A 25108-nucleotide genomic window follows, 5' to 3' on the forward strand; every position below is an offset into this window, starting at 1 on the left:
AATGTTTTTATTCTTTAAACAAGAGAGAATATAGAATAATAAATTAATACACATAAAACAAGTATATGACTCTTCACCTTGTAGTTCAAAGAGAGAACTTGCATCTGTGGCTGTTTCAGAAGGTGCCTCTGTTATTGGCCTGAGATAAGACCTGTAACCTTTTAGTATTGAGGCCATGAAACACAGGAATGCTTCCTGGATCTCCAAATCTAACAGATGCAATTTCTTCCCAGAATTAAAATCGTAGTCATTCATCGCTAATTCCATTAATGCATCTTCTCTTGGTCTCTGTTGCACTGTGAACAAAAACAACTTTATAACATTTCACATCTTTTTTTCCAATATTGGTAAAAAAAATACCTCTTTATTCTACTGGATTCACTGATTACAGAGCTCCATTAAGTGTGGAACAGATTAAAATATATGCGATTAAATTCAGTCATGACATGCAACAATGGATTCAGCTTGACCTTATACAACTCATGTATCTCTGGATAATACCAAAAGCAGGATACATTTACCTTTTCAGCACGTTAGTTACTACAGCAGAGAGAACCAGTATGGACAGAGCTTAAAACCCCCCCAAAAGAAAGCTGATTATAAAAACATGTGAAAATTTATGTAAGAGCTGATTAAAGAAGCATATTTTAGGGACAAATGCATAGATAGGATGTGTGTATTACTTTTTTTTTTTACAGTGCCTTTCATTTCAAAGTGTTCCCAAAAAGCGGACTATACTTATTAAGTACCTATATACACAGAAAAACACCACTCAGATGCAAAGTGGAGCCATCAAAACACAACGCAATACAAAACACTGACACAGAGAGAAAGCATTTTTTTTAAAAGATTAGTAAAATTCCTATTCTTACAGTAGATACTTGCATCAACACTTTAAAGCCATCAGAACTCTAGCTAAGATTTCACTGCTATACACAAAAAGTATGGTAACATTCTAATAGTGTCTCAAAAAAGTGAAAGGATGGTTTCACTACTGTCTTTCCACATGATATAATTATAGCCAATCTTAGATTGATACCATGCTAAATTCTTATTACAGAGTAAATTGCTTAAAGATCAATACCACTCTATTTTTATAGAGAACAAAAGGTTTAAATTTTTCTAAAGAAATCCTCACAGTGAAATATATCAAAATTTTGAAGCCACAGACAATTTTAATCACCTATGAGCTATACACTTTTTTTGTGCAGCACACACCAATAAACTTCTGTTTCTGTACATTCTAATTGGGACATGATTAAATTCTAGTGACCTCAATAGCCAAGAAGGTGTAAACAGCCTTTAAAAAGTGCCCTAAATCCAGGTGACAATTACAAAGATGTCACACAATATGCTTTCCAGATATGTACTTCTCAAACATGCAGTGTTGATCAACCTCATCCTTCTCACACTCTGATTTAAGTCTTAACCACTTGCTGTCTCTGCCACAGCAGCTTGACTTTACAATTGCATTATTGCTCCTTAAGGCTCCCTCCAACATCTGTGGAAATCATCTTCTAAGCAGACAGGTAATGTCAGAGTGCTGATGGACTTCCTTCCCACTTCACAAAGCCTATTAGCTATGATGCCCAAGCACATCAGCTGGCCTTGACTACATTTATATTTTCAAATATTTTTTTTAAAGAATTTCACTAACACCATCCCTATCCATTTTCCTTTCTCACATCAAGGTTCAATATACCTTGCTCTGCAATATTTGAGGATTCTATCAACAACCAATTTTTTCTTAGTAATGTCCAGTAATTGTGCTGTACATTTAAAAACCCAATGTTTATAAAACATTTGTTATTTCCATCTTTTTAGGTAAAGTACTATCAGCTTAAATGTGAAAGTTATCTCAGTTGTCAAGACATCAGCAGACTTGAGCCAGCTTTGAAGACAAAACAAAGGTCTTTATTAGGTCCTGGCCTACTCTTTGATTTACTATTCCCTTCTCATAAAAGCTCTGCTTTTTTTTTTGGTATGAGGATAACATCAATACAAAGGGATATCTATTGAGCACCGCCTTATATATATATGGAAGTCTCCTCCACCCCAAAAGTCCCTATATGGGTTCTAATCTCTGGACCTGAAGCACAGATTTTCTTGTTCTGTATGAAAACATTATGTTTAGTGTAACAGGTGACTTAAGAACATATTTAATCAGCTATATTTATCTGTTAGCATGGCATACTATATCCAGCGTAAATCTGACTATGTACTTTCCCACTCACGTTCTGCCAGTTGCTGATATAAATTACTTAAAGTGTTCATCAGATTTTTACAAGGTTTCTTTGGTAAGATCTTCCATGCAATAGCTTTCTTATCTCCAGTTCTGGAAAGAAAAAAAAGAAGTATGAGTGTACGCTGGAATATATGTGTATATAGGACAGTATTCAGAGGATTTTTCTATCCTACCAGAGAAATGGGAGAACATATACAATTTGCTCAATTAGAACAGGACTGAGAAGGATTGAAAACCGAACAACAAAGTCAAACTTGTTTTACTATATGGAGATTTGATCACAGCCATCCAACCAATGCCCCATATTTCAGGATGATGATTATGCACCCACACTTTCGAGCACTGAAATCAATCCACTTAGAACTCATGAAAATTAAGCAACTACCATTGCACAAGCAACCACCACACATACTATGCTCTGAGCTGTAATAACTTAAACTAGGATGGATATAATGACTAGAATGCTCATAGTAACCTGAAACCAATTTGGTATGATAACTGCTTTGTGTTTAGTGTATATAGATTTGGACTTAACTATATCATTATCAAGATGAACAAAATTTACAACGTTCTTTGCCAAGAGAAAGCACCAGCAAGCCTCAAGACCCTACGGGTCACAAAGCTGCAAAACTTGTAAGCATTTTTTGGACACTTTTCATCGTATGGAAAAACGGAATTAATCTAAGAAAATGCATAGAAAATCAGTTAAAAGTAAAATGAGAACAGAAATAACTGGAAATAAATTATTTTCCATTAATGAATATGTAGCTGAGTAGACAAATACCAGAAGAAATGCACAAATGTGTTTCTCTTAACCAAAAAGTAACAAAACCAAACCTGAAGTTATCACAGCCTAGTTTGACCTAGTTCCTAAAAACTTCAGAGCAGAACTGCTATACAAACTTAGTATCAGCATAAAATCCTCAACAGAAGTTTCCTTTTACAAATACTTAATATATGCAACCTTCTCTAAATCCACACATAACTACTGAAGCAAAAATAAACATGCAAATATGAAAATTTAGGAAGAAAAAAGTTTGGTTAGACACAGTAATGCTGAAAGACCGCTACCAAGAGGAGGATGATACAAAAGAACACTGACCAAAGACTTCGAGAAGTTACACTAAGTATATACTGAGTATATTAAACATTATACTGAAATAAAAGTTTAATTCTGAAACACAAGTTTAATTAATTTTGTATGTTTTAGAATCTTGAATTAGAAGCCTTACCCTCTTCTGTCTATTTTTGTATCACATCATCACAAGGAAATAAATAATACTTTGGTTTGAATATCATAACAATATGGACTGTTTCCGGATGGTTTTAACAGTGCACTGCTGTCCCTTACTAGTCTTTTAGATACTAGATAATCACTATTTAGATAATTAGTATTACAGAAAAACATAATACTCTACACAGTTCTGAAGGAGAAATATTATAATACTGTTCAGTTTGTTAATGATGGCATGATTTTAAGTCTTAATTAAGACTCTCTCACCCATGAAAATTCACATCTCTAATTCTCAACATGAAGTTCCTATACTTCATATTGATATGGAGTATGATTTAATTGCTATAATTTTCAAGCAGATACCCATATGAAGATACTAGAATTTCTTCAACACTAAGACAGCCGATCATGAAAACGGAAAATGACTATTCTCCTCCAGGGACTATGAAGTGACACACAATATGGTTAATCCAGGAAATGTGCCAATGTGTGCAATAAGATTTTAATGTAATAGAGTAAAAGGCAATAATGCTTCATGAGGATTGTACCTCCACTCTGCCATGTTGAACAGGAGATATCATTTCTAGCATGCTCATTTCAAGACGGATGATATATTAGAAAGTTCAGAGGTTTAAAACAAGCAAAACCAGAGTTTTGCTAAAAAGCTAGTTTTTGCCTTTGAAAACAAGAAGCAAAAATAATTAACACAGAAAAAATTGTTAATAAATACTTACTGAGAAATTGTATTGGTATCTAGGTCAACACAGCTAACATCTGGTGGAGGGTCATAGAGGTCAAAGTATCTTGAATCAATTCCCACTATGAAAGGGCATGGTGCACTTAACACATCTGCCAGTGCCAAGGGACAGAGAGGAATATATGGGCAAGGCCAGTGGAAGGGAAATATCATCTTTGAAAATACGCAGAGACAAAAAACATAGGTTAAACATATATAATAATATAGTCTATGCAAGTATAAACCACACTTACACTAACTGCCACCTCAAAATTATTTAGCATGGCAGATAATTACTACTGAAAATCCAGATGCAGATTATTAAATAAAAAACGCACTCATTTCTCTAAAATTCAATTTGTTTAATTTGTAGGAAAAGCTTTTCAGCGTAATAGACTGTATATAGCAGAGGCAGCAAAACAATGCTTAGTGAAGACAGGCAGGAAAATAAAATGCATTTAAGATTCTGCAAGAGGGAACACAGTGCTATTTGGGAAAAATCAGGAACTCCTATTTAGTGCATTGCGATGACCAAACAACATGCTTATTTACAATATTTACACCCAAAGAACCAACAACAGTTACTCTTTCTCTTCTGCCTTTGTGGGATATCATTAGAAACATGAATTTTTCTCTCTAATGATCTTTATTGTTATTTGTAAGTAACCTTTAAGCCTGACAGCACCACTAATTTTAGATTTTATCTAAAAACATTGTTTTTTCCACTTACAGGTGTATGATTAAAAAAAAATGTTACTTACAGAGACTAATGCCTCTGTCACACTTGTAAGTACAGAAGGCCGCAATGAATGGATGAGAATTTTATGTTCCGTCACAGCAAATACAAGTAGCGTTACTGCATTTTCAGGTCCTAAATTCTGAAGTAGTGTAGAAAACTTGCCCCCACTGTTACAGAATATAAACACACTGGTGAGTTACAAGGGACCATAAAAAAAGAAATAACAAAATAGAAAACAAGGCATTAGAGTAGGATTTTATAAACATAAATTTGCAAATCTTTCTTTTGAAGATGACTGCGAGGTAGACTGCTTGGTACACTTCACTGTTTGTGAAGAATGGTTACTTCCCAATAGTAACCATGACTCCTTGAGAGGCTTCAATCAGTCTAGACTATTTTCAGGACACGTGCATGACAATTTTTCTCTTTGAGAAACAATTCACAGGGAGACACCATGTGTTTCTTTAATCATTCTTCTGCACTGAAACATGAAAAGTCAAGACAGTCAGCAGAACTCCTTCAATTACCTTGCGATACAAAAGCTGCACTAGCTTGGGAGCCCAGGTACAACCAAAGGATCAGGCCCAGCCAGCATGGGTTCATGAAAGGCAGGTCCTGCTTGACCAACCTGATCTCCTTCTCTGACCAGGTGACCCGCCTAGTGGATGAGGGAAAAGCTGTCAGTATTGTCTACCTGGACTTCAGTAAAGCCTTTGACACTGTCTCCCACAGTACTCTCCTGGAGAAGCTGACGACTCGTGGCTTAGACAGCTGCACTCTTCGCTGGGTGAAAAACTGGCTGGACAGCTGAGCCCAGAGAGTTGTGGTGAACGGAGTCAAATCCAGTTGGTGGCCAGTCACAAGTGGAGTCCCCCAGGGCTCAGTTTTGGGGATGGTCTTGTTTAAAATATTTATCAATGATCTCGATGAGGGGATCGAGTGCTCCCTCAGTAAGTTTGCAGATGACACCAAGTTGGGTGGGTGTGTTGATCTGCTTGAGGGTAGGAAGGCTCTGCAGAGGGATCTGGACAGGCTGTATCGATGGGCCCAGGCCAATTGTATGAGGTTCAACAAGGCCAAGTGCCAAGTCCTACACTTCAGTCACAACAACCGCATGCAATGCTACAGGCTTGGGGACGAGTGGCTGGAAAGCTGCCCAGCAGAAAAGGACCTGGGGGTGTTGGTCGACAGCCGGCTGGATATGAGCCAGCAGTGTGCTCAGGTGGCCAAGAAGGCCAACGGCATCCTGGCCTCTGTCAGAAACAGTGTGGCCAGCGGGAGTAGGGAGGGGATCGTGCCCCTGTACTCAGTGCTGGTGAGGCCACACCTTGAATGCTGTGTTCAGTTTTGGGCCCCTCACTACAAGAAGGACATTGAGGTGCTGGAGCGTGTCCAGAGAAGGGCGGAGCTGGTGAGGGGTCTGGAACACAAGTCTGATGAGGAGCGGCTGAGGGAGCTGGGGGTGTTCAGTCTGGAGAAGAGGAGGCTGAGGGGAGACCTTATCGCTCTCTACAACTGCCTGAAAGAGGGTTGTGGTGAGGTGGGTGCTGGTGTCTTCTCCCCAGTGACAAGTGACAGGACAAGAAGAAATGGCCTCAAGTTGCACCAGGGGAGGTTCAGGCTGGATATTAGGAACAATGTCTTTACTGAGAGAGTGGCGATACACTGGAAGAGGCTGCCCAGGGAGGTGGTGGAGTCACCATCGCTGGAGGTGTTCAAGGAACGTGTGGACGTGACATTGAGGGACACGGTTTAGTGGTCATGGTGGGGTTGGGGCGATGGTTGGACTCGATCTTACAGGTCTTTTCCAACCTTAATGATTCTGTACCAACTCCTAGAAAAGGGATCTAACAATCTATATTCTGCCTCAAGAACCTTTAAAATTATTTGAAAAAACACAGATACTGTTCATTAAATATGTATCCTTGCCAGGGCACAGGTCTAATCACATAAATAAACTTCAGATACACCAGCTACAAAAGGCACCAGACAAGTTAAGTCAATTTGCACAATTACAACTTCAGCACCAAACCTTTTCTGCAATGTAAATCAGAATACATTTCACAATTACACAGAAGATACTGCTACTTGCCTCAGTGGAAGGGGTGATGACACAGGTTGGCTGAGAATCAGGTTATCATGTGGAGATAGCTAGAAAAAGATTTTAATACATTCTTTTTAATCTGAACTTTGGAAATCTTTATTAGAATTTACAAAATTATAACAAAGAACACCTGAAAATAAAATTTAAACTAAGCTGAACCTTACATATCCCAGTTGTATAGCACTATAAGGAGTGGTGTGCAACACTATGCATCAGTGTCTTTTAGTAAAAACCAGGCAAAGCATGATCTTCCTTTCCTGGTCAGAATTGAATAACATTGCATATTCATAAAGAGGAATTTAAACTAGCTAATACTGCAAAAAATTGAATATATTAACTGCTGAAAAATGAAGCCGCCTGTATTTTAAGTGAAGTGAGGACCAATAGTTCATACACAGCTTTCAGGGGCCAGGAGGGATTCTTTTTGGATTTAGGGGGAAAGAGATGGATAAAATGCATGAAGGGGTGAGATGGCAGATTGTAATGTAAACTAATATTTTCTTCGGAAGATATAAGAATTAGGCTCTTGGCTGGTAGAAACGGCTCAGCTCAGCTTTGATAGAATCTTTACAATTTGCATTAGTTGAAGATCCAGGACAAAGATCTTATATCACTGTAAGAAAGAAATGTGAATTGACATCAAGAGAAATCATTCATATATTCAGCATGAATAGGAGGATTGAAATGAGTACAAGAATACAGATACACAATCAATTTATCAATGCTCAACTGATGCTCAGCCATAGTAAATCCAAGGTAGCAAGATACCAGGTTAGCTTAATCCTCCCTGCTAAGTGGTCAGGCATTTTCTATCTATTGTACAAAAGCACACATACAAGTAGCAGTAGTAATTCAGTCAGCCACAGTAACTTGTACACCTAAGCTGCAAGTTCAGACAACTTCTAGTAATATTTCATTTCTGAGTATGTTTCACCTTAGACCCCACTGCAAATGACCAGACTACAGAAGTCAGAAGATGAAATGAATTAGTAATACAAATGCTGAAGCACTAAGTCACCTAACACTGTGCCTGCAGAGACACACAAAAAAAATGACACTAACAAGAGTCTATGTAATACTGCTTCCTTACATATTTCACATAACAGAGCTTTTGAAGACTGATGCTACATTTAGCTTCAATGACAAATGAGGATGGCCACACCACTCTACATGCTAGATTTGTCTTCAAGTCACCTTGTGATAACCACCACCATTAGCTTGTTCAGCAAAAGAATTCAGAGACCTGATTTTTTCAGCCTGAGGTAACCTTCATAAACTACCATCAGCCTAATGTGCTTTTGTTTCAGCAAAAGCATGTAAGCACAATCAAGCATCTACTCAAAGAGCATGTCTCCCTTAGGCAGAAGGGGCACTTACTGCCCCCATTCTCCAGGGGGAGAAACATATTACTCCATGTGCTCTTCAAGTTTGCAGGTTGTGAACACTTCATTACAGCAGGAACATCTGTGTAATAAGGGGATGTGGGAAATGGGGAATGGAGTCTAGCAGATTTAAGATCAGAAACAACCTATCAACAATGGCAGCTGGAAGCTGGCAATTGGGAACATTCCTGAATGTTTTACTAATGGCTATAATTTCTTTGAAACTTAAGTTAGACACATGCCATGTTATGTCTCACTTGTAACAGATGCCAAGATGGATCTAAGAATGGGTTACGCATCCAGACTGGCATACATGTAGTTACTAAAATATATCAGGTCTCATTTACAGATAGCATTAGGCACTTGTGAGACATTCTACAGCAACACATTCAGAAGGATTTGCTATACTAAGTATTTAGCAAAAGACTACCATGTTTTAAATTAACAAGCTTCAGAGAGAAATTACTATTTCTTCAATGAAATGGAATCCTATAAGCTTGTCAATTTCAGGAATAGGGGCATTTCCCCACACTATTTTTGAGAAAACATCTTAGATACTGTCACCTGTGATTTTATTCAGTGCAGTATCAAACACAACTCAAAAGACCCTGAAAGCAGCTTGAAGGAAGTACTTATTCATAGACCTCAACTACCGCTGTCTACTTCAAAAGCGGTGTGTTCTCCATCTGTACGATCAGCTACTAAAGTTGTACTAACTTGACACATATAGCATTTTGAAAATAAGGTGTAACAGACATAATTTCACATCACTTACATCTAGGTCCTCAGACTTTGTTCTGGGATATACACCCATGTATACTTTGACAGAGTTCCCTAACAATTCAGACTGAAAAAATTAAATGTTTTTCTCTAAATTCACTTATAGTTCTCTGTAAATGTGCATTTAGTGTTCCCTAGCACAAACATTTCATTGAATGTGAACACAAAAAAACCCCAAGATGTAAAAATACTGGGTTTTGAATTGACCTTTAAAATCATAATAACAAGTGACGGAAGTGTCATATACAGTTTCAGTATAACTGTTCTCCAACCTCTTTTCAGTAACAGTAATAAATGTCACTTCTTTAGAATACCCAATTACACTAAGGAGGATCTTTAATATTCAATACATTCTATAAAGACATAACCCAAGATTGTATTTACTCTGAAAGACTTCACTAGCATATGGGCTACTACTATAACCCTGAAAACTGCACAGGGCTCACCGTATTTTATTTCATACAAGCAGTAGTAGCACAGTAACACCATTTTGTAACAACTTGTTCAAAACCACAGGATTGGTAGAATAACTACAACTGGAATAGAGATGTCGTTTCTCAGCAATAAAATTTTAACATGTCTCTACCCCTTTTGCCTCTTAGGAGGAAAAAAAAAGTTGAATAACACTTCACTTACGAAGTCTTTGAGATAGGAATTTCCTCTCTCCTACCAACAGTGACATGGGTGAAATTTCAAATAACAGGTAAACTAATCCTAGCAAATATACCATTTCACTCACACACAGAAGAATATGCTAAGTTTTGCAGGTAGGACAGAATAAGGGTCATATTTGACATGTCCATGGCTCTTGCAGTTTTCAGTAAGAGCTATCCATTACGTAGAGAACAGCATGAAGCCCTTTGGGAAATGGGTAATCATGAATATACTCTTCACATTTGGTTTTAATTTTATTTATTTTACACTCAGCCTTCATACAGTAGCAAGAAGACAGTTCAAAAGCTATTAAAAAAAATCAAACCAGATGCCGACTTTGAGTAGTTCTTCATTAATTTCCATATACTCTGAAAAAAAAATTAAGTTCTAAGCTCACTAAACAGTATCTTGTAATATCTCATTAAAGCCCTTAACTGGAAACAACAGTGAGAAATCTGTAAAAGTTAAGTGTATGAATTTAGGGAAGAAATCCTGAACAAAAAATTTGAACATAAAAATTACATTTTCCATTTACTAACCTGTTCAACAGCTGTTTTGTCTTCACTTAAGACATAGCTATTAAGAAGAAATTTACACTTACCTGAACTAGAATTCTTGGCCTCTGAGGGGATGGAAAAGGAACTTTATGCATGAAATGGGAAATGTGTCTAGAAGAAAAGAAAAATACTGATTTAGTAGAAATTATAAGCTTAAACTGCTTCACCTCAAGACAAAATTATTGCCAGTAAGAGAAATTTTATATAAAAATGGCACATATTTATTCAGAAGACAGAGAGCAAAAAAACCAGCTCCCACATCCGACAGGGATATTCTGAAACTTGAAAACCTATTTTTCTACTAATGACAACCAAAACGGCAGGCCAGATTATCTTTCAGACCACAAGTTGGTTTGTGAGACTGAAAAATTACAAGGAGCTATTTTTTTTAAAGAAATAATTTGTAAAGTAGAAATATTGATGTTTGAGTATCACAATACCATTTTACTACCCTGCTTCTGAGACTGGCTTGAAATAGCACTATATCTCAGACTAGCACTCGTTATTTGCAAAAAAAATTATTCACAGCTGAGTATCAAGTAGAGTCATTAAGTTCATCCATTCTCTTCACATCCATTTTCTTCACTTTCAAATACAAAATGTTATGTAAGATTTCTGATGAAAAAAGTGTTAAAGTTTTTCCATATAGTACAAATACAGAAAAGTGTTTTTAAAATTTTAGTAAGTTCTCAGTTTTATAAATTACTTACAAAAGTTCTAAAAGTCTAGGAGTACTATGTAATGCACACTTTCACATTAAAAGAAACTACATGTAATCAGTAGAAGCTCAGGAAGAAACAGGTAATCCATCATAAACTGCATGCTATGGCACATACTTTACTGTGATTTCTGCAACTTTTACCATTGTTATGACACAGACAACCCAATTTTGAAGAAATTCAGAGAAACCCACAAATAAGCACTGATTTATACAGAAGACTCCTTTTACATGTTTCTGATTCAAAACTATGTATTTCATACATATATTTCCATGTAGCTGTATATTACGCCATTAGACATATGCAAAACTCCCATTTTTACTGTGGTTTTAATTTTGTGTACTTGTGCTAGGCTTAACTTTTTGTTGCAGTTCTATAATCACACAACTGGCATTAACCAGAAGCAGTCTTGTGCCTCCTCTTCTCCACTCCTCAACTGACCTCCCTTGTGTCAGCATCAATGTCTGTGCAGCCACGTGGCAATGAGAACAGGAAAGGAAGCAGGCTGACAACAGATTCAGGGTTTTGTCTTTACTACCAGTGGATGGTGGCAGAAATATGGAACATACAGCAAACTTCAAGGGAAAGGCCTGCTGCTTGCAGAAGCAGGGCTGACTGAAAGTGTTCAAATACATACGTATGGCACAGACAACCTTCATCATTAAAATAGCCAAAGAAACTAGGCTAGATATTATGTTAACTTCATGCAACACAGTGTAGCTATATTTAAATTATCCACAGTAAATTGACCAGTCAGTTTACAAATCAGAATAAGCAAATAAATCTGTAAAATCAAAATAAATACATTTTATTAATTTCCAAAACTCAAAAGCCAAAAATAGTTCTCAACTTAAAAAAAAATAATCTTTTCATTATTGGAAGTTTACACTATCAGAATTTTAAAACTAGTAGATACAAAGCGGAATAATGAAGTGGAGAAACAATCACAAAAAATGCTTAATGCACTAAGTCAAAGTCTCATAAAACTTAATATTGAAGTTTAATCAGAAAAAACCCGATGTGTAATACAATAGAAAAGCAAATACTGCATTTGAAGTCTGACATATTAAAAAGTTACGTTAGCCTAGAAATGTTAAATGGTATTACATACCAATAAGATATATCAACTACTTCTTGGATGTAAATATTTCCTCTGCATTTTAAAATGTGAAATCCTCTATTTAAGAAGGAAATTAAGTTTAATTATCACAAACAGAGGAGGATTACTAGTGCAAAAAATCCAATCTGCTTTATTATCTCTCATTACACAACAAATGTTTCACTACATGTTTCATTCTAACTTAACATATGTAATATTAAGAAAGGATTTATAATCTTGCTCATCCTAATAACTATGCTTAAGGGTGCAAAGCTAATTAAAAAAGGCTTTCAGAGATACCTTTGCAGGCACTTAAATCACAAATAAAAATCTAGGCTTTTTCAGGAAGTAGGTAAAGATACATTACTCAATGGAGAAAAGTGCTTAATTTAGCGTAACCATTGTATTTAATGTTTGATGACTGAAGTCAAAAGGATATAACAGGAAACTTAGAAGTAAAAAAAGAGCTCTCACCATGTATTTTTGAAATTATTATTTTTGAAATTACTTACTTCTCAATGGGTAGGACATGTGGACCAGAGATGGAGTAACGATACAGAAAGGTAAGAAACTTCTTGAAAGCATCAAAGAAAGGCCAGTGAGAAAGCAGACAGATGCATTTATTTGTTTGAACTGTTCTGCATGTGTCTGACTTTCCCTCAACAGCAGCTGCTAATCCCAGTTGAGATTTTTGTTTCTCTGTGAGATTCTCTTCAGGATACAGTTCATAAAACTGAATAGCAGCACCATATACCTGCAAACACCACAGTTGATTTGAAGTCAATAAATCTGCCTCAATCTTCAAAGCAATCTAACAAACCCCAAACATGCAAGGAAAATCAAGTCTATGTTACTGTTTGAAAAGTTACATTAATGCACCATCTTTTGAAGCAATCTATTCACGAATATTCTTACGGCTGTGAAAATCCAGACTGCCTATTATTTATTTAAAACACTTAATGTCGTATGAGAAAGAGTAATTTATGAAACTATTTAAGTGAGAGAAAAATAATGATTATACAGAGTACAACTACAGTCAACTGCTCCTACAATTGCCTTTAAAGCTATTTTAGGAATCCTTTATAAGCAACTCAAAGCAGTATTCCTCTGACATCCAATTTACTTTTTGGAACAAGTATATACATGCAAAGTTGTTTCCATGCTTGCAATAAAAATAGTATACTTGCATGTATATGCAGTCAGAATTTTTATAGCTCTGTAGTTTCAAAGGCTAACATGACTGGAAAGCAAAGGAGTACAGGTTTATATGACAGACAGTCCAGCAGTGAAATAAATGCAAGTCACTCTTTAAAGTAGTCTTTGAATTAAGCCCAAATTAATAGATTCAAGTTTGTCTATGAAAATATGCATTATCATCATCCTGAACAGAGAAACAACCAAATTTAACTTAAATTAAATTATTATAACTTTAATTATTTTTTTAAGCTTTCAAAATACCTTTTCTGCAGAAGCTCCAGTTAGTACAAATGTAGAAAAAACTGGGAGAGGGTATTTACTGTTAGATGGCCAACATTCAATTGTTGCACCCATAGGTAGGCAAAAAAGAGGCACAGATTCTGGTAATGGGAATGATTCATAATCTTCCTCGGGATATCTGCATATTAAACCTAGAAAGGCAATTTGTACAGAGACAGTTATGTAAGGAATAGCAGAAACATATTTGTAATAGCTCATTCCATAAAAAAATGCCCAGAAAAATGGTATATGAGCATACATTAACTTAAGAAGATCAGTAAAGAAAAGTTGTAAATAATCAAGCATTGCAAATAGCTGGAAAGGGGCAGCATGCTTCCAAGGCCTAAGGAGAAATCACCTGACTAAAACATTGGACTGAAGTCTTACTATTCTAGGAACTATTCATAATTAATTTATCTTTTTCTGTTTGCAGGTTGTGTACATCTCAGCTATTGTTATAATAGTTCACATTTATCACTAGTGTGACTAAAGATTTAAAATTTAGATTAAAAAATGGTACCCCGAATAACTGAGAAATAAGACTGATGTTTTCAATTATGAAAGCAATTAATTCTTGCCAACAAAAATTTCCTGAAAAATCTGATACTATGTTAAGATATTAGATAAATTATTTTTAATATCAATAGAATCAAACCAATTAAGTATGCTGATCCACCTCAGCTGAGGATTCAGCTGATGTGCTATCGGATTAATGTGTTTAGACTTAATTTTAAGCATAGCTGTAAACCATGAAGTTATGAAGCAGAGGCTCTTAACATACAGGTCTTCAATTACATCGTAACAGCTGTTATCCTTTCTTATTGGAGACTCCAACCTGAGAATGAATATCGCGTGAAGCGATTTAGGATTTCTCTGCATTAGAGAACACAATCACTACACATTTTTTTCTAATATACAATGAAATATTAATAAGCAATAAAACCTGGTAATCAAGAAGGGCAGTGTTCCGTGCCTCCCCCCAAAGCGAAATTTTGTGCAAGCTACTACCAGATGTGGGGCCTTTTAAAATTTTTATTTATTTACAAATTTATTGTCCACCTTTTTTGTTAGTTCTGAACTACTGTTGTTTACAGAGAGCAGCATCTCAAAGGGATATAAGTGAATTAAAGCTTAAGTCTGAATCATGCTCATGACTTGCACTCAAGCAAAATCAGGGTTAAAAAACCCAACACATTTCAGAGCCATAGCAAATCTAATTCTGTCTTATAAATAAAACAATAAAATAAAGATGACACACAATCCAAAATTACTTAAACAGCTCAATGCCACTAATATTCAGGGCAGCGTGGAAGTCTGCAGTATTCTTCAAAACATGTCGTAAAGAAAGTGATCATGAAAATGCATCAAATAATTTTTGCAGTATCTTCTTTGCATATATATACACACACAAAAATCCTTAAAAGACAGTTATCAGCAACAAAAACCAGCAGTGGGAGACACAGGGATGTAGAAACCTATCAAAACACAACTGAGCTTCCAATTAAAAGCAAATTTTAAAACAAAATGGTCATGATACATAATTCTAAGGCTTATTTTAGGACATTATTTTAAAAGAATTCTTCAGGGAAACATTCCTTTTTGGATAATGCCAAGACAATGTCTTTGTCAAATAATTATTCGATAAAAAAATTTATTACATTACAAATAAGCCTATACATCCTGAATTGAAGATAAAAAAGCTAAATAGTAGTTACATACCAGCTTTGTATGATATGGTGTTGGTTTTTGCCACAGACTTTTTGTAACATAAATATACTGCTGAGCCCCACTGTAAAACAAAAGACATTATTGGATTATGTGATGAAGTATAACAAAAAGACGTAACAGAAAAGAGCAGAGGAAAACCTCCTCCTCCTTGTTTACAAAGAACCGTATCTACACACAAAAACATAGAGTATTAGACATAGGAATTTTGGGCCTGCTACACTATCCTTTCTGACAACAGCCACAACATACAGCTGAAAAGAAAAGTTATAGCTCTTGGTTAGTTATAGCCATTGGTTAGCTCTGAGCTAACCAATCCATGGCAGGCATCAGCCTGACCTCTAAAAGAGAACTGGTTTATAGACTGAAGCATGACATGTATAAATTCTTCTCCAAAACATTTATTAACACAACTACAGAATTTTAAGTACAATTGTCATCCATATAAATATTTAAACCTTTCTCCCATTTTGTTAGACTTCTGTCTTAAATGTTTATATAAAACAGATATATACACACATGCACACATTTATATATACACACAGAGTGCAATGTTTCTGTTTTGAACTACATTTGTGTATTACTTTAAGTTAATACTAAACAATTTTCTTTTGTGCCCACATTTTTATTTAAATCACGCTATTCTTTAAGCCCGATCCCTTATTCCATCTGTGATTTCATAGTCTGTGAAACATTGCAGCATAATGACATAGTTTTTGCAGCTTCTAAACAACAATTTCCTTTCTGGCATTGTTAATGTTTTTAAATATTTTTGAAGTTCTCCATTTCTGGACAAGGGAGTAAAGAACATAGAAAGCCACAGAATGGAAAAGAATGGCACCTTTTAAGGGCACACAAAGATTTTAGGGATGGGAGAAAGATACAGCAATTTCCTTAAGAGCACTCCCATAACCCAGTCAATACAGGGACTGGTACAACTGAAAAATTCATTTGTTAATGTCTACCGCATTTATTTAAAAACAAGTACAGATCAATTTCCATGATCATTTTTGCATGATACTACTCACATACACGGTCAGCATCCTCATCAGCATGCTGACTTTTGAGGACCCTACGAAAGCCAGCATATAGGGCTGCAGATTCAACCAGGAAACACCTAAATATTAAGTTCTGCAAAATAAAGTGCTGTGGTGCCTGTGTATTTTAGCAGGTCTAGCGTTGGAACCATATTAAGCATTTAAACAAGCTTACAGTCAACAGCATCCAACATCCCTCACGTGCGGCTTTCTTCAGAGAAAAAGTCTGTGAAACTACTGAGGAGAACGACACTAATAAAATAGTGTTGTAAGTAACAGGAGAGTTTAAAAACAAAACAGAAGGTGGTTGTTAGATACAGAATTCCCATCACAACAGTAAAATCAGTGTCAGAACTACCTCACCTGTACAACCTCCAGGTATACACATGGTGACACAAGAGGTTCTTGGACTAATCCAAAGCTGCTGAAGTCAGCATTTCTAAGTCAGCACTAAAAGGACTATTTGCTCCAAGGTTTCCAAAAAGACTTTGTTACAGGCAGAAACAAAGAAATGTAATCCTCCAATTCTTCCAAGATTTGATTTATCTTTGGGGAGTGCTTATCAAAATTTTTCATCAGGTACTCTTGAGAACTGTCACAAATACTCCACAAACATTACATCATTGAATATGAAGTGTTCAAAACCCAGATTTTGGATCTTACCATGCTATTATTAAGACTCTTGTCAACCTTGCAGAATGTATGTGGAGGGGTTTCTCCTTTACTTGGTATGATTATACATATATCCGTCACAGCCAACGTGTTTTGTGTCATGTTTTCGGATGCTCTTCGGTAAGTGATGTACACTCTTTGTGATGAGGCACTGCCACTAATATTAGCAGGCCGACCATATGGAGTAGTTTGAATTATTTCACAGCCTTGCTTTACTCTTTCTTTCCCATCATATAAAACCCTAGTTAAAATGGGATAAACAAAAGTGAGAAGGCACATAATTTTTTTTAACACTTTGAATACTAATACTATACTAAGAATTATAACTCAACAGTACTAGTTTAACAGCAGCTCTTGTCTCATCTCTGATCAAAACATGTTTACTGACAAGTTCAGGTCACATTATATCAAACTGCATTCTAACATAAAAACTTTGTGATTAAACTATACTAGTTTTCCTCACGTGTAATTGCTTTTAAGTGTTTTGTTTACTGCAAAATAGTGTTATTTTCAATTCTATTAAAGAGTCATTGCGTGAGCCTAAGAACATCATACAATTCACCTCTTGTCAATCTGTATTAAATAGGTTAAGCATCTTATCTCAACCAACATATATACATTGAAAATTATAAATGGCTTGAAAACTCCAAAATGCACTTGTCACTAAAATTCACTCAGCATGCATTTTTCCTACTGGGTTACTGTATGCGCAAGTCAAGAAATATCTTCCTGTTTAGAGTTTTACCTTATATTAAAAAAGTATGGTATTTCAATAAACCCCATCAGTCACATGAAACTGCCAAAATCACTTACTGGAACAGAAAACCCACTTACCCCAAATCAGTAAGTGGGGGCTTATCCCTTCCCCGGCGATAACAAAGGTATATTTGTGGTCCTACAAGACTGCCATTATTAAGATCTGCAGACAGTCCTGAGGGAGTAACATCTATGCATTTATATCCCTGAGGAACTTCCTCCCCCAGAGATTTATTAATTACTGTTACATCTGTAATAGGTTCTTTTGGTTTAGCAATTTTATGGCAAGCATCGTTGAAGTGGATTTCTTCCTCTAGTGGTTTTGAAGTATCTGTTAATCCTGCGACAACAAAGTAGTCAGCAACACGAGCCCCTTTGTCTTCCATCTTCCATTACAAGACGTTATAACTGGTAAGAAAGAAATATATATCAGTATTTTAAAAGGAAATTATAAGAGATCAGAAATGTTTAAATTATGTTCATGTTTAAAAACAGAAAATTTGCAGTAACATAAATGAAAACACAATAGAAGAATACAAAAGAAATAGAGAGATCCATCATCTGATCATGTAACATTTTTCAATTGCAATCACGATCTTTCCAATTTGGAATTCTGAGCCACGATCATGAGAGTTAATTGTTAAATCTTGGAATGGAAAACCCAAGTGATCTCTTTTTGTAATCTTACACTCTACAGTAGCTGAACCAAGAGGAACAGTAACAGCAAAACACTGGGCAAAGTTTTGCAAATAGTTCACTACTTAAAGTTCACGGTTGAGCCAAAAAGCAGTTCTCATGTATTTTGCATATAGTCTACTACTGCACTCTATTCACCATGACGATGGATCTTTTAAGGCGCAATCTGCAATTAATTTGCTTCCTGAATATTAAACATACATGCAAAGGATGTCTTGATTATTCTAAAGATACAACTGTAATAAATGCAGCCATCTCACCCTATGGGAATTTTACATCAGATACCAAGGCCAGATCTTCTTGGAGTATTTTTGCAGGCTAAAAGTTGGTACCATTTTATTTTATAGTGTTTTGGGGCTCAGATCCTTGATATGCAACTCATCCACAGACAGCAATATACCAGCTTTTACACAAGATATTTAAACCAAGTCAACTTCAATGGACTACAGACCACTGTGAAACAAAAACATTCAAGACCACATGAAGTTTTTCATAATGAATAGTCTTGGTATTCAAGCCAAATTGTGTTGGGAAATTACATTCTTTCTTCCTCGAACATATTGATTAAGAAATTCTTTACATATGAATTCTTTCTGTATAGCATTTTTTTGCAGTGTTTGCTACCAATGTTGTAAATTAACTTCAGCACAGGACAATAATATCTGTAGGATGAAATGATGGCCTTGCATACAACACAGTGCACTACATTCAGGAGATTCAGTTTCCTCTTTGTCAGAGACTCTTGAATACGTTTGCAAGTCACTTAAACCCCATGTCTTATTCAATAGCTTGATTTTGCAAATAAAGAAAATACTTTCCACTCTTTCATGGAACATTGAGAAATGGGCTAAAAAATGTTTGTCTAAGTCACCCATATGTGCTGGAACCTCGCTAAAGTAGCTTCAGGAAGTTTACTGTCATCAAGTTCTAGACTTTTTAAACCAGACAAGCTATTTAAGACTCCCTTTTGTTGATTTAATTTTGGTCAGGTGTAAAATTTTATTGCAAGAGAAACCATTACCACACAGGAGTTTCAGGCGCTTGCTGACACTCAGAAACCCAACAAACAGAATTTAAAACAGTTTGAATGGTTGGTACACGACCCCCGTTTTCATGCCACCTTTATTCTGGTTGCTTTATCTCCCTTCGTTTTTTGCTCTAGGTAGCAAGTATTAAGCCTTATCAAACTTCATACCATCATGATTCTTGGATTTTACCAACAAATCTTCGTTAAAACAAGCAAAAAAAATTTGGACATCTCTCACTGGTAATTAGGAAAATTATGTCCTAAGTTGATACCGTGCATTTAATGAAATTGTTCCAAGCTGACCTCAGATTTCCAGCACCAGTCCCTGCTCAAGAGGGAAGAACGTCAGCCTGTGCCTGTTCACCACTATGAACCACATCCACCGGTGCAAGAAAGGTAATAAGAGCAGGAAGATGGAATTATATATTTTGCTGGAGTAACTGACTTGACTAGCTTCTAAAGTCACAAGGAAATGAATAACAGTTTTTAATTTAAGGTTATTTATATTATTCAAGAAAACACCAAGAAAAGCCCTCAAACTATCCAACCTTTCTTTCTTTCTATATGGTTAATAAGCAATATGGGACACTTTAGAACACATGATTACTGGGAAGCAATCATCAATACATAGCAGCGTAACAGATTGTAAATAACTGTTCAGCTTGTTTTCTGAGATAAGAGAGAATGCAGTTACAAAACTAAGCTTAATTCAACCTAAATTGAGTTATTTCAAAAACACCTGGAATATGTTACTCAATTAGCAGTAAATGAGAGTAATAACCACAAACTCAAACTTCTCCTTGAGTGATATATCCAAAGACACACGAATTCAACCACTGCATATGCTGCCTGTTATTTCACTGTACATCTGGCTTCAGCAAATCCAAAACAGGCTAGCAACAAACACATGGAGAAATAAACAAGTTTCATAAAACATCTTTAAACTCTAACATAAGACCAAACACTAACATCTTTTAGCTAACACGACTGAAGTTCAAAATATTTTGTAACATTAACAATTCTCTGTAAAACTTAACTATGGTATACTACATTTAACTATCATGAAAAATTTCTATCAACCAGCATTCACTTTAAACCAATGTATAAGCTGTAACAGTTTTTTTTAAAGCTACAATACACCAGGCAAGCATTTGCTCTTAGTTTAAAAAAAAAATATATATACACACATCAGAGCATAAGCAGTTGCTTTTAAAAAGTATCACTTGAAAATGCATCAAGAAATGTAGAAAGAAAAAAATTAATACTTCATAACATAGATCAGAAAAGAGCTATGGTCAAAGACTGCTCAGAAGATAGAGGGGGTTACATATATAAAAAAAAAAAATGTATAAATCTAAACCCCAAAACATTCCTCAAGAACTGCTGAGGAAGAAATGGCAGGCTAAGTAAATGCTACCAACCCAGCAATTTAAACTCAACGCTTACCTCATCATGAGCTCTGGTGAAAAAGTTTTCCATTAAAAGACTTGAGAAGAGAGAGGTAGACTGACAGCTGGCTAAGTCTTGCGCTGATGTGTATGAAAAATGCCCCGTAACCACAGGCTCAGGACAACGCAGCAGAAACACTACAAAACTGAACTTTGCCTTAAAGATTGAGTTAGAAAAATACTAAGTTTTGTTTTATTCCTTTTCTCATTAGCATTTTTTCACAAAACTACACCAGTTTCTGGAGTGCTTCAGAATGCCTTTTAAGTTCAAAAGAAAACAATATTTTAGTAATCAAAAATTGTACAAACTATGACTGTTAAAGTTGCAGTAAGCCTTATAATTTCGGTGTATTAGCAGCACACTATTCCAGTTTAATAGCCAAGACAGCATTACAAATAAAGATATATATACACATTATACTGAAGAATCATACCTATCTCACAATTTAAGCGTTGCTATTAATTATTTCATATTAGGTTTAAGCAAAAGTCTTAAATTCAAACATTCATTTATTCCCAAAAGCACTTTCAAGAAAAACTGGGACAAGCACTCCTCATTTAGAGCCAGTTAAAATTAGAATCCCCTATATAGAAACACCTGCTATCACACAAATTTGCTTCCTAAGGTTATAGCAAGTAATACACAAGTCAGCAAGACTTTCATCATTTAATGCAGCTTTTACAGAAAGGAGAAAAAAGGCCTAGCTGATGACGCATCGTCCCTTCAGATCTTTGCTTTCTGATACAAAGGCTTGCAGATAAAAATGGGATAAAATGCAGAAGATATCAAACCAATTCAGTGGTATTTTATTCAAGACAAATTAGACTTTACTAGCGCTACTGTGATACTCAAATTTTCAACATCTGTTTACTGTGAGAGCAGATTTATGCAAACTTTATGTTAACAGACCCCAGAAAGAAGGTATATAATGTGAGCTCATTCAGTGACAAATAATCATTCTGTGAAAAGCAATTTCACATGAACTGATGAATCTGAACAATTTCTGTAGAAACTCTTACCACGAAGGTATTCCAAAGCATGTTGTAATTATACACATCACACAGTACTGCAAGTCAACATCCAGGAAAAAACCACAACACCAAAAAAAAAAAAAAAAAAAATCACACTGCACAAGAATGTTGCTTGAAGCAGCAGGTCCCAGGTGAAACTTAACATTAACAGTGCCACACTGAGAAACAGCTACTATCGATTCTCTACACTTCAGTCACCTGGCCGTGAAAGGCTGCACTTTGAAGACAACACCATGGGATCACAAACATAACCTCTTACAAAATCCCTGGAAACAAGTGCAATATATGGTCTTTGAGCTATCTCATGACAATAATTTTTAATGGACTGCATATAATTAATACCACTATAAATTAAACACCATAAACATCAGTAAGAAACAAAATATCCTTGCAAATAGCAAACTGACTTGTAAGAACATATTAAAAACACACACAGACTTTGCAGATCATGACTATATCCATGTGGGAGAAGAGGGCTTTTTGCCATTTCTAAAAAAAGAGGAAAGGGGGAAAAAAAAAATCAGATAAACCTGCCACAGGTCAAACTATTAGCTTCATTACTTTGCTGAAAGACAAAGGGTAAACTCAGTTTCATTGTTTATTCAATTTTCTAATGTTATCGTATTTCTTCAAAAACATTTAGGAAATACTAACTAATAAATTTCACTGTCTGTCACTACTGTTGTAATTCATAAGTGCTGGCATTTTAGCAACTGTGCAAAAGAGATTAATCCGAAAAATTAGCTATGTGATCTAACACTGTAGATCTATTGCTAGTGTTAAAAGAGAACCAGTCTGCTGCAAAATGCAAAACAATCTGCTATTACAAGAAAGTTGGTCAAGAGGTTTACAGGAGTTCCATGTGGCTGACCCTTTTGTGATAAATAAAATACCGGTGGGACTTTGATCTCACCACTGAATTCAGAAAGAGCAGCACATACACTAACTTATTTTGTTTCCAGCAAAGTTTTTTCTATTTGCTATAAGTTATCTGCAACTCTCATATTAGAAAGCAAACAAAAATTGAAAGGCATGTTTTTATACCAACTCACATATTTTCAGATAAAACAACTCAATCTGTGTCCAAACTTTTTGAACAGATCACATTTTTCATTCAAATTCTATAAGAGGGAAGTACACATCAACTTTTTCCTCACCACGTGATGAGAACTAATGTGGATGTGCCATATATTCCATCCGTGCAGCAGCAACAGGCATGATGCTTCATGAAGTACAGAGTTTACTATAGATGCACTACACTATTTCCAAGGAAAAAAATACTGATATAATTCATACAACCTGCTCCTACCCATAGAATTTTGTAGAGGTATCTTGGGCTGCCAACCAGAAGAACTGCTCTAGCAATGCCAGCTTCCTTCCAGAAGCCAGCTTTTCCGGATAGCGAAAAGAGTTTACTTGTGTGGTTTTTGCACATGCAGGAGATGCATGACCTGTGAAAGACAGCAGCAAGGACCCATCCAACTCCATTAGAGCAGTTTCACCAGCCCACCTCGGGGCAGAGTACACAAATACAACTGCCTTGTAATCTTTTACTCTTCCTTGTCTTCATTCCCATTCTTTCCTGCATTTTCCTTTGAGAATATTAAATCACTTATTAATTTGAGTTCCTTATTAGGTCCATTAGCTGTCTAAAGCAGGTAACATTTTACTTTGTTAGCCTGACTCCAAAGAGATGTTCTGTTTGTAAACACGGAACAAATGTCTCCTAGCATAGGCTGGAAATCAGTGCAGGGCTCTACAACACACTTTTTTTAAAAGGGTTCAAAGCTTTATTAAAAATAGTGATTTTCTTTTTTTAAAGCATTCATCATATAATCATATTCCAAGAACTTCCTTCCTTTGAAGGCACATGAAGAGTACAAGAATAGACAGACAAATCAGTGACCAATTTTTAAAAATTGCCAGTAAAGTTCTAACAGCCCCTAGCATTTGTCTTGTACGTGTACTGCTGCATTATCCTGTTGAAGTATGCTGCCAACACACAGAAATGTGGCAGCTATTCACGCAAGAGCAAAGTGAAGTTAACTGGATCAGTCAGTCCTCCTATGGCTGCTCAGAACCATTTCTCAGCCATGACACTGCACAAATCACATGAGAGCTCAACAGTCTAGAGAACATGTGAGTAACTGCAGTTACGCAGGGAAAAGCCTTCACCCCATCCCTGTACTTCCAAAGTTGCCTGGCAAAAGTGACAGACAAGCCTTTTTCCCCCCAGTATTTTTTTCATAGCAAGCAAACAATCCCAGGAACAAAGAAGAAGCACCTCAAACATCGCAGGCATTCTCTCAAGTCAGAACGCAAGCCTTTTGAAAACTCTACAGTGTGTTCCCTACCTTTTCATCAGGGCATTGCTTTTACACTTTGCCTCTCTTGCTGTCAGCCCGGCTTTAACATAGACTTCTTGTTAAAGTTTCATTCCCTATAGAAACAGTAAAAACAAAAATTAAACAATATACACATTTGTTGAAACACTTACTGCACGCTCCACTGCGCCAGTCACATTAAATGAACATTGTGAATTGTTGTAGGACTTGCTTGCTAAGACAAGGTTACATGTCACAACTGTTAAAAAAGTATATGAAACCAGATTTTAAACTTAAGAAACAAAATATCAAGTTTTATGCTGCATTGATATTTTAAGAATGTAAATATTTAACACTTTAAAAAACCAAAATAAATCAAAGAATGGTTGAGCCAGCCACTTCAAGTTATTTCAACTCTTCCACTATTTTCTGATAATAAATACCTTCCATGTCTATTCATAGGTGTTGGCCAACTATCAAACCACTGTTTTAGCTCAATAACCTTTCAAAGTCTACTTCAAAACACTGCTCTTCTTTGCAAGACTGATATTTAAGCAGATCCTTCTTACTCCACAATCAGCAATACACATGTACTCTTCCATCTAGCCACCTTATTCCAATTCCCTGTTCTTGCAGCTAGTGTTACAGTCTTCTTGCCATTCACTG

The 25108-nt window shown here is 35.8% G+C and overlaps 1 protein-coding gene across 1 annotated transcript in view; it reads right to left on the minus strand.

The window, feature by feature from the left end:
- Nucleotides 1-24499, minus strand: part of DENND4A (DENN domain containing 4A) — a 49139-nt gene extending 24640 nt beyond the window's left edge. The window contains exons 1-12 of the mRNA XM_059824077.1: nucleotides 24473-24499; nucleotides 17994-18323; nucleotides 17151-17400; nucleotides 15445-15514; nucleotides 13708-13877; nucleotides 12762-13003; nucleotides 10476-10542; nucleotides 7047-7105; nucleotides 4977-5121; nucleotides 4214-4389; nucleotides 2235-2335; nucleotides 78-296 (exon numbers count right to left, since the gene is read on the minus strand). Of these exons, the coding sequence (XP_059680060.1) occupies nucleotides 78-296; nucleotides 2235-2335; nucleotides 4214-4389; nucleotides 4977-5121; nucleotides 7047-7105; nucleotides 10476-10542; nucleotides 12762-13003; nucleotides 13708-13877; nucleotides 15445-15514; nucleotides 17151-17400; nucleotides 17994-18301 (1807 nt within the window). The 5' untranslated portion in view covers nucleotides 18302-18323; nucleotides 24473-24499. The remainder of the gene's footprint in view (nucleotides 1-77; nucleotides 297-2234; nucleotides 2336-4213; nucleotides 4390-4976; nucleotides 5122-7046; nucleotides 7106-10475; nucleotides 10543-12761; nucleotides 13004-13707; nucleotides 13878-15444; nucleotides 15515-17150; nucleotides 17401-17993; nucleotides 18324-24472) is intronic.
- Nucleotides 24500-25108: the final 609 nt, after the last annotated feature.

The sequence above is a fragment of the Gavia stellata genome, chromosome 13, assembly GCF_030936135.1.
Source record: "Gavia stellata isolate bGavSte3 chromosome 13, bGavSte3.hap2, whole genome shotgun sequence".
Taxonomy (NCBI): domain Eukaryota; kingdom Metazoa; phylum Chordata; class Aves; order Gaviiformes; family Gaviidae; genus Gavia; species Gavia stellata.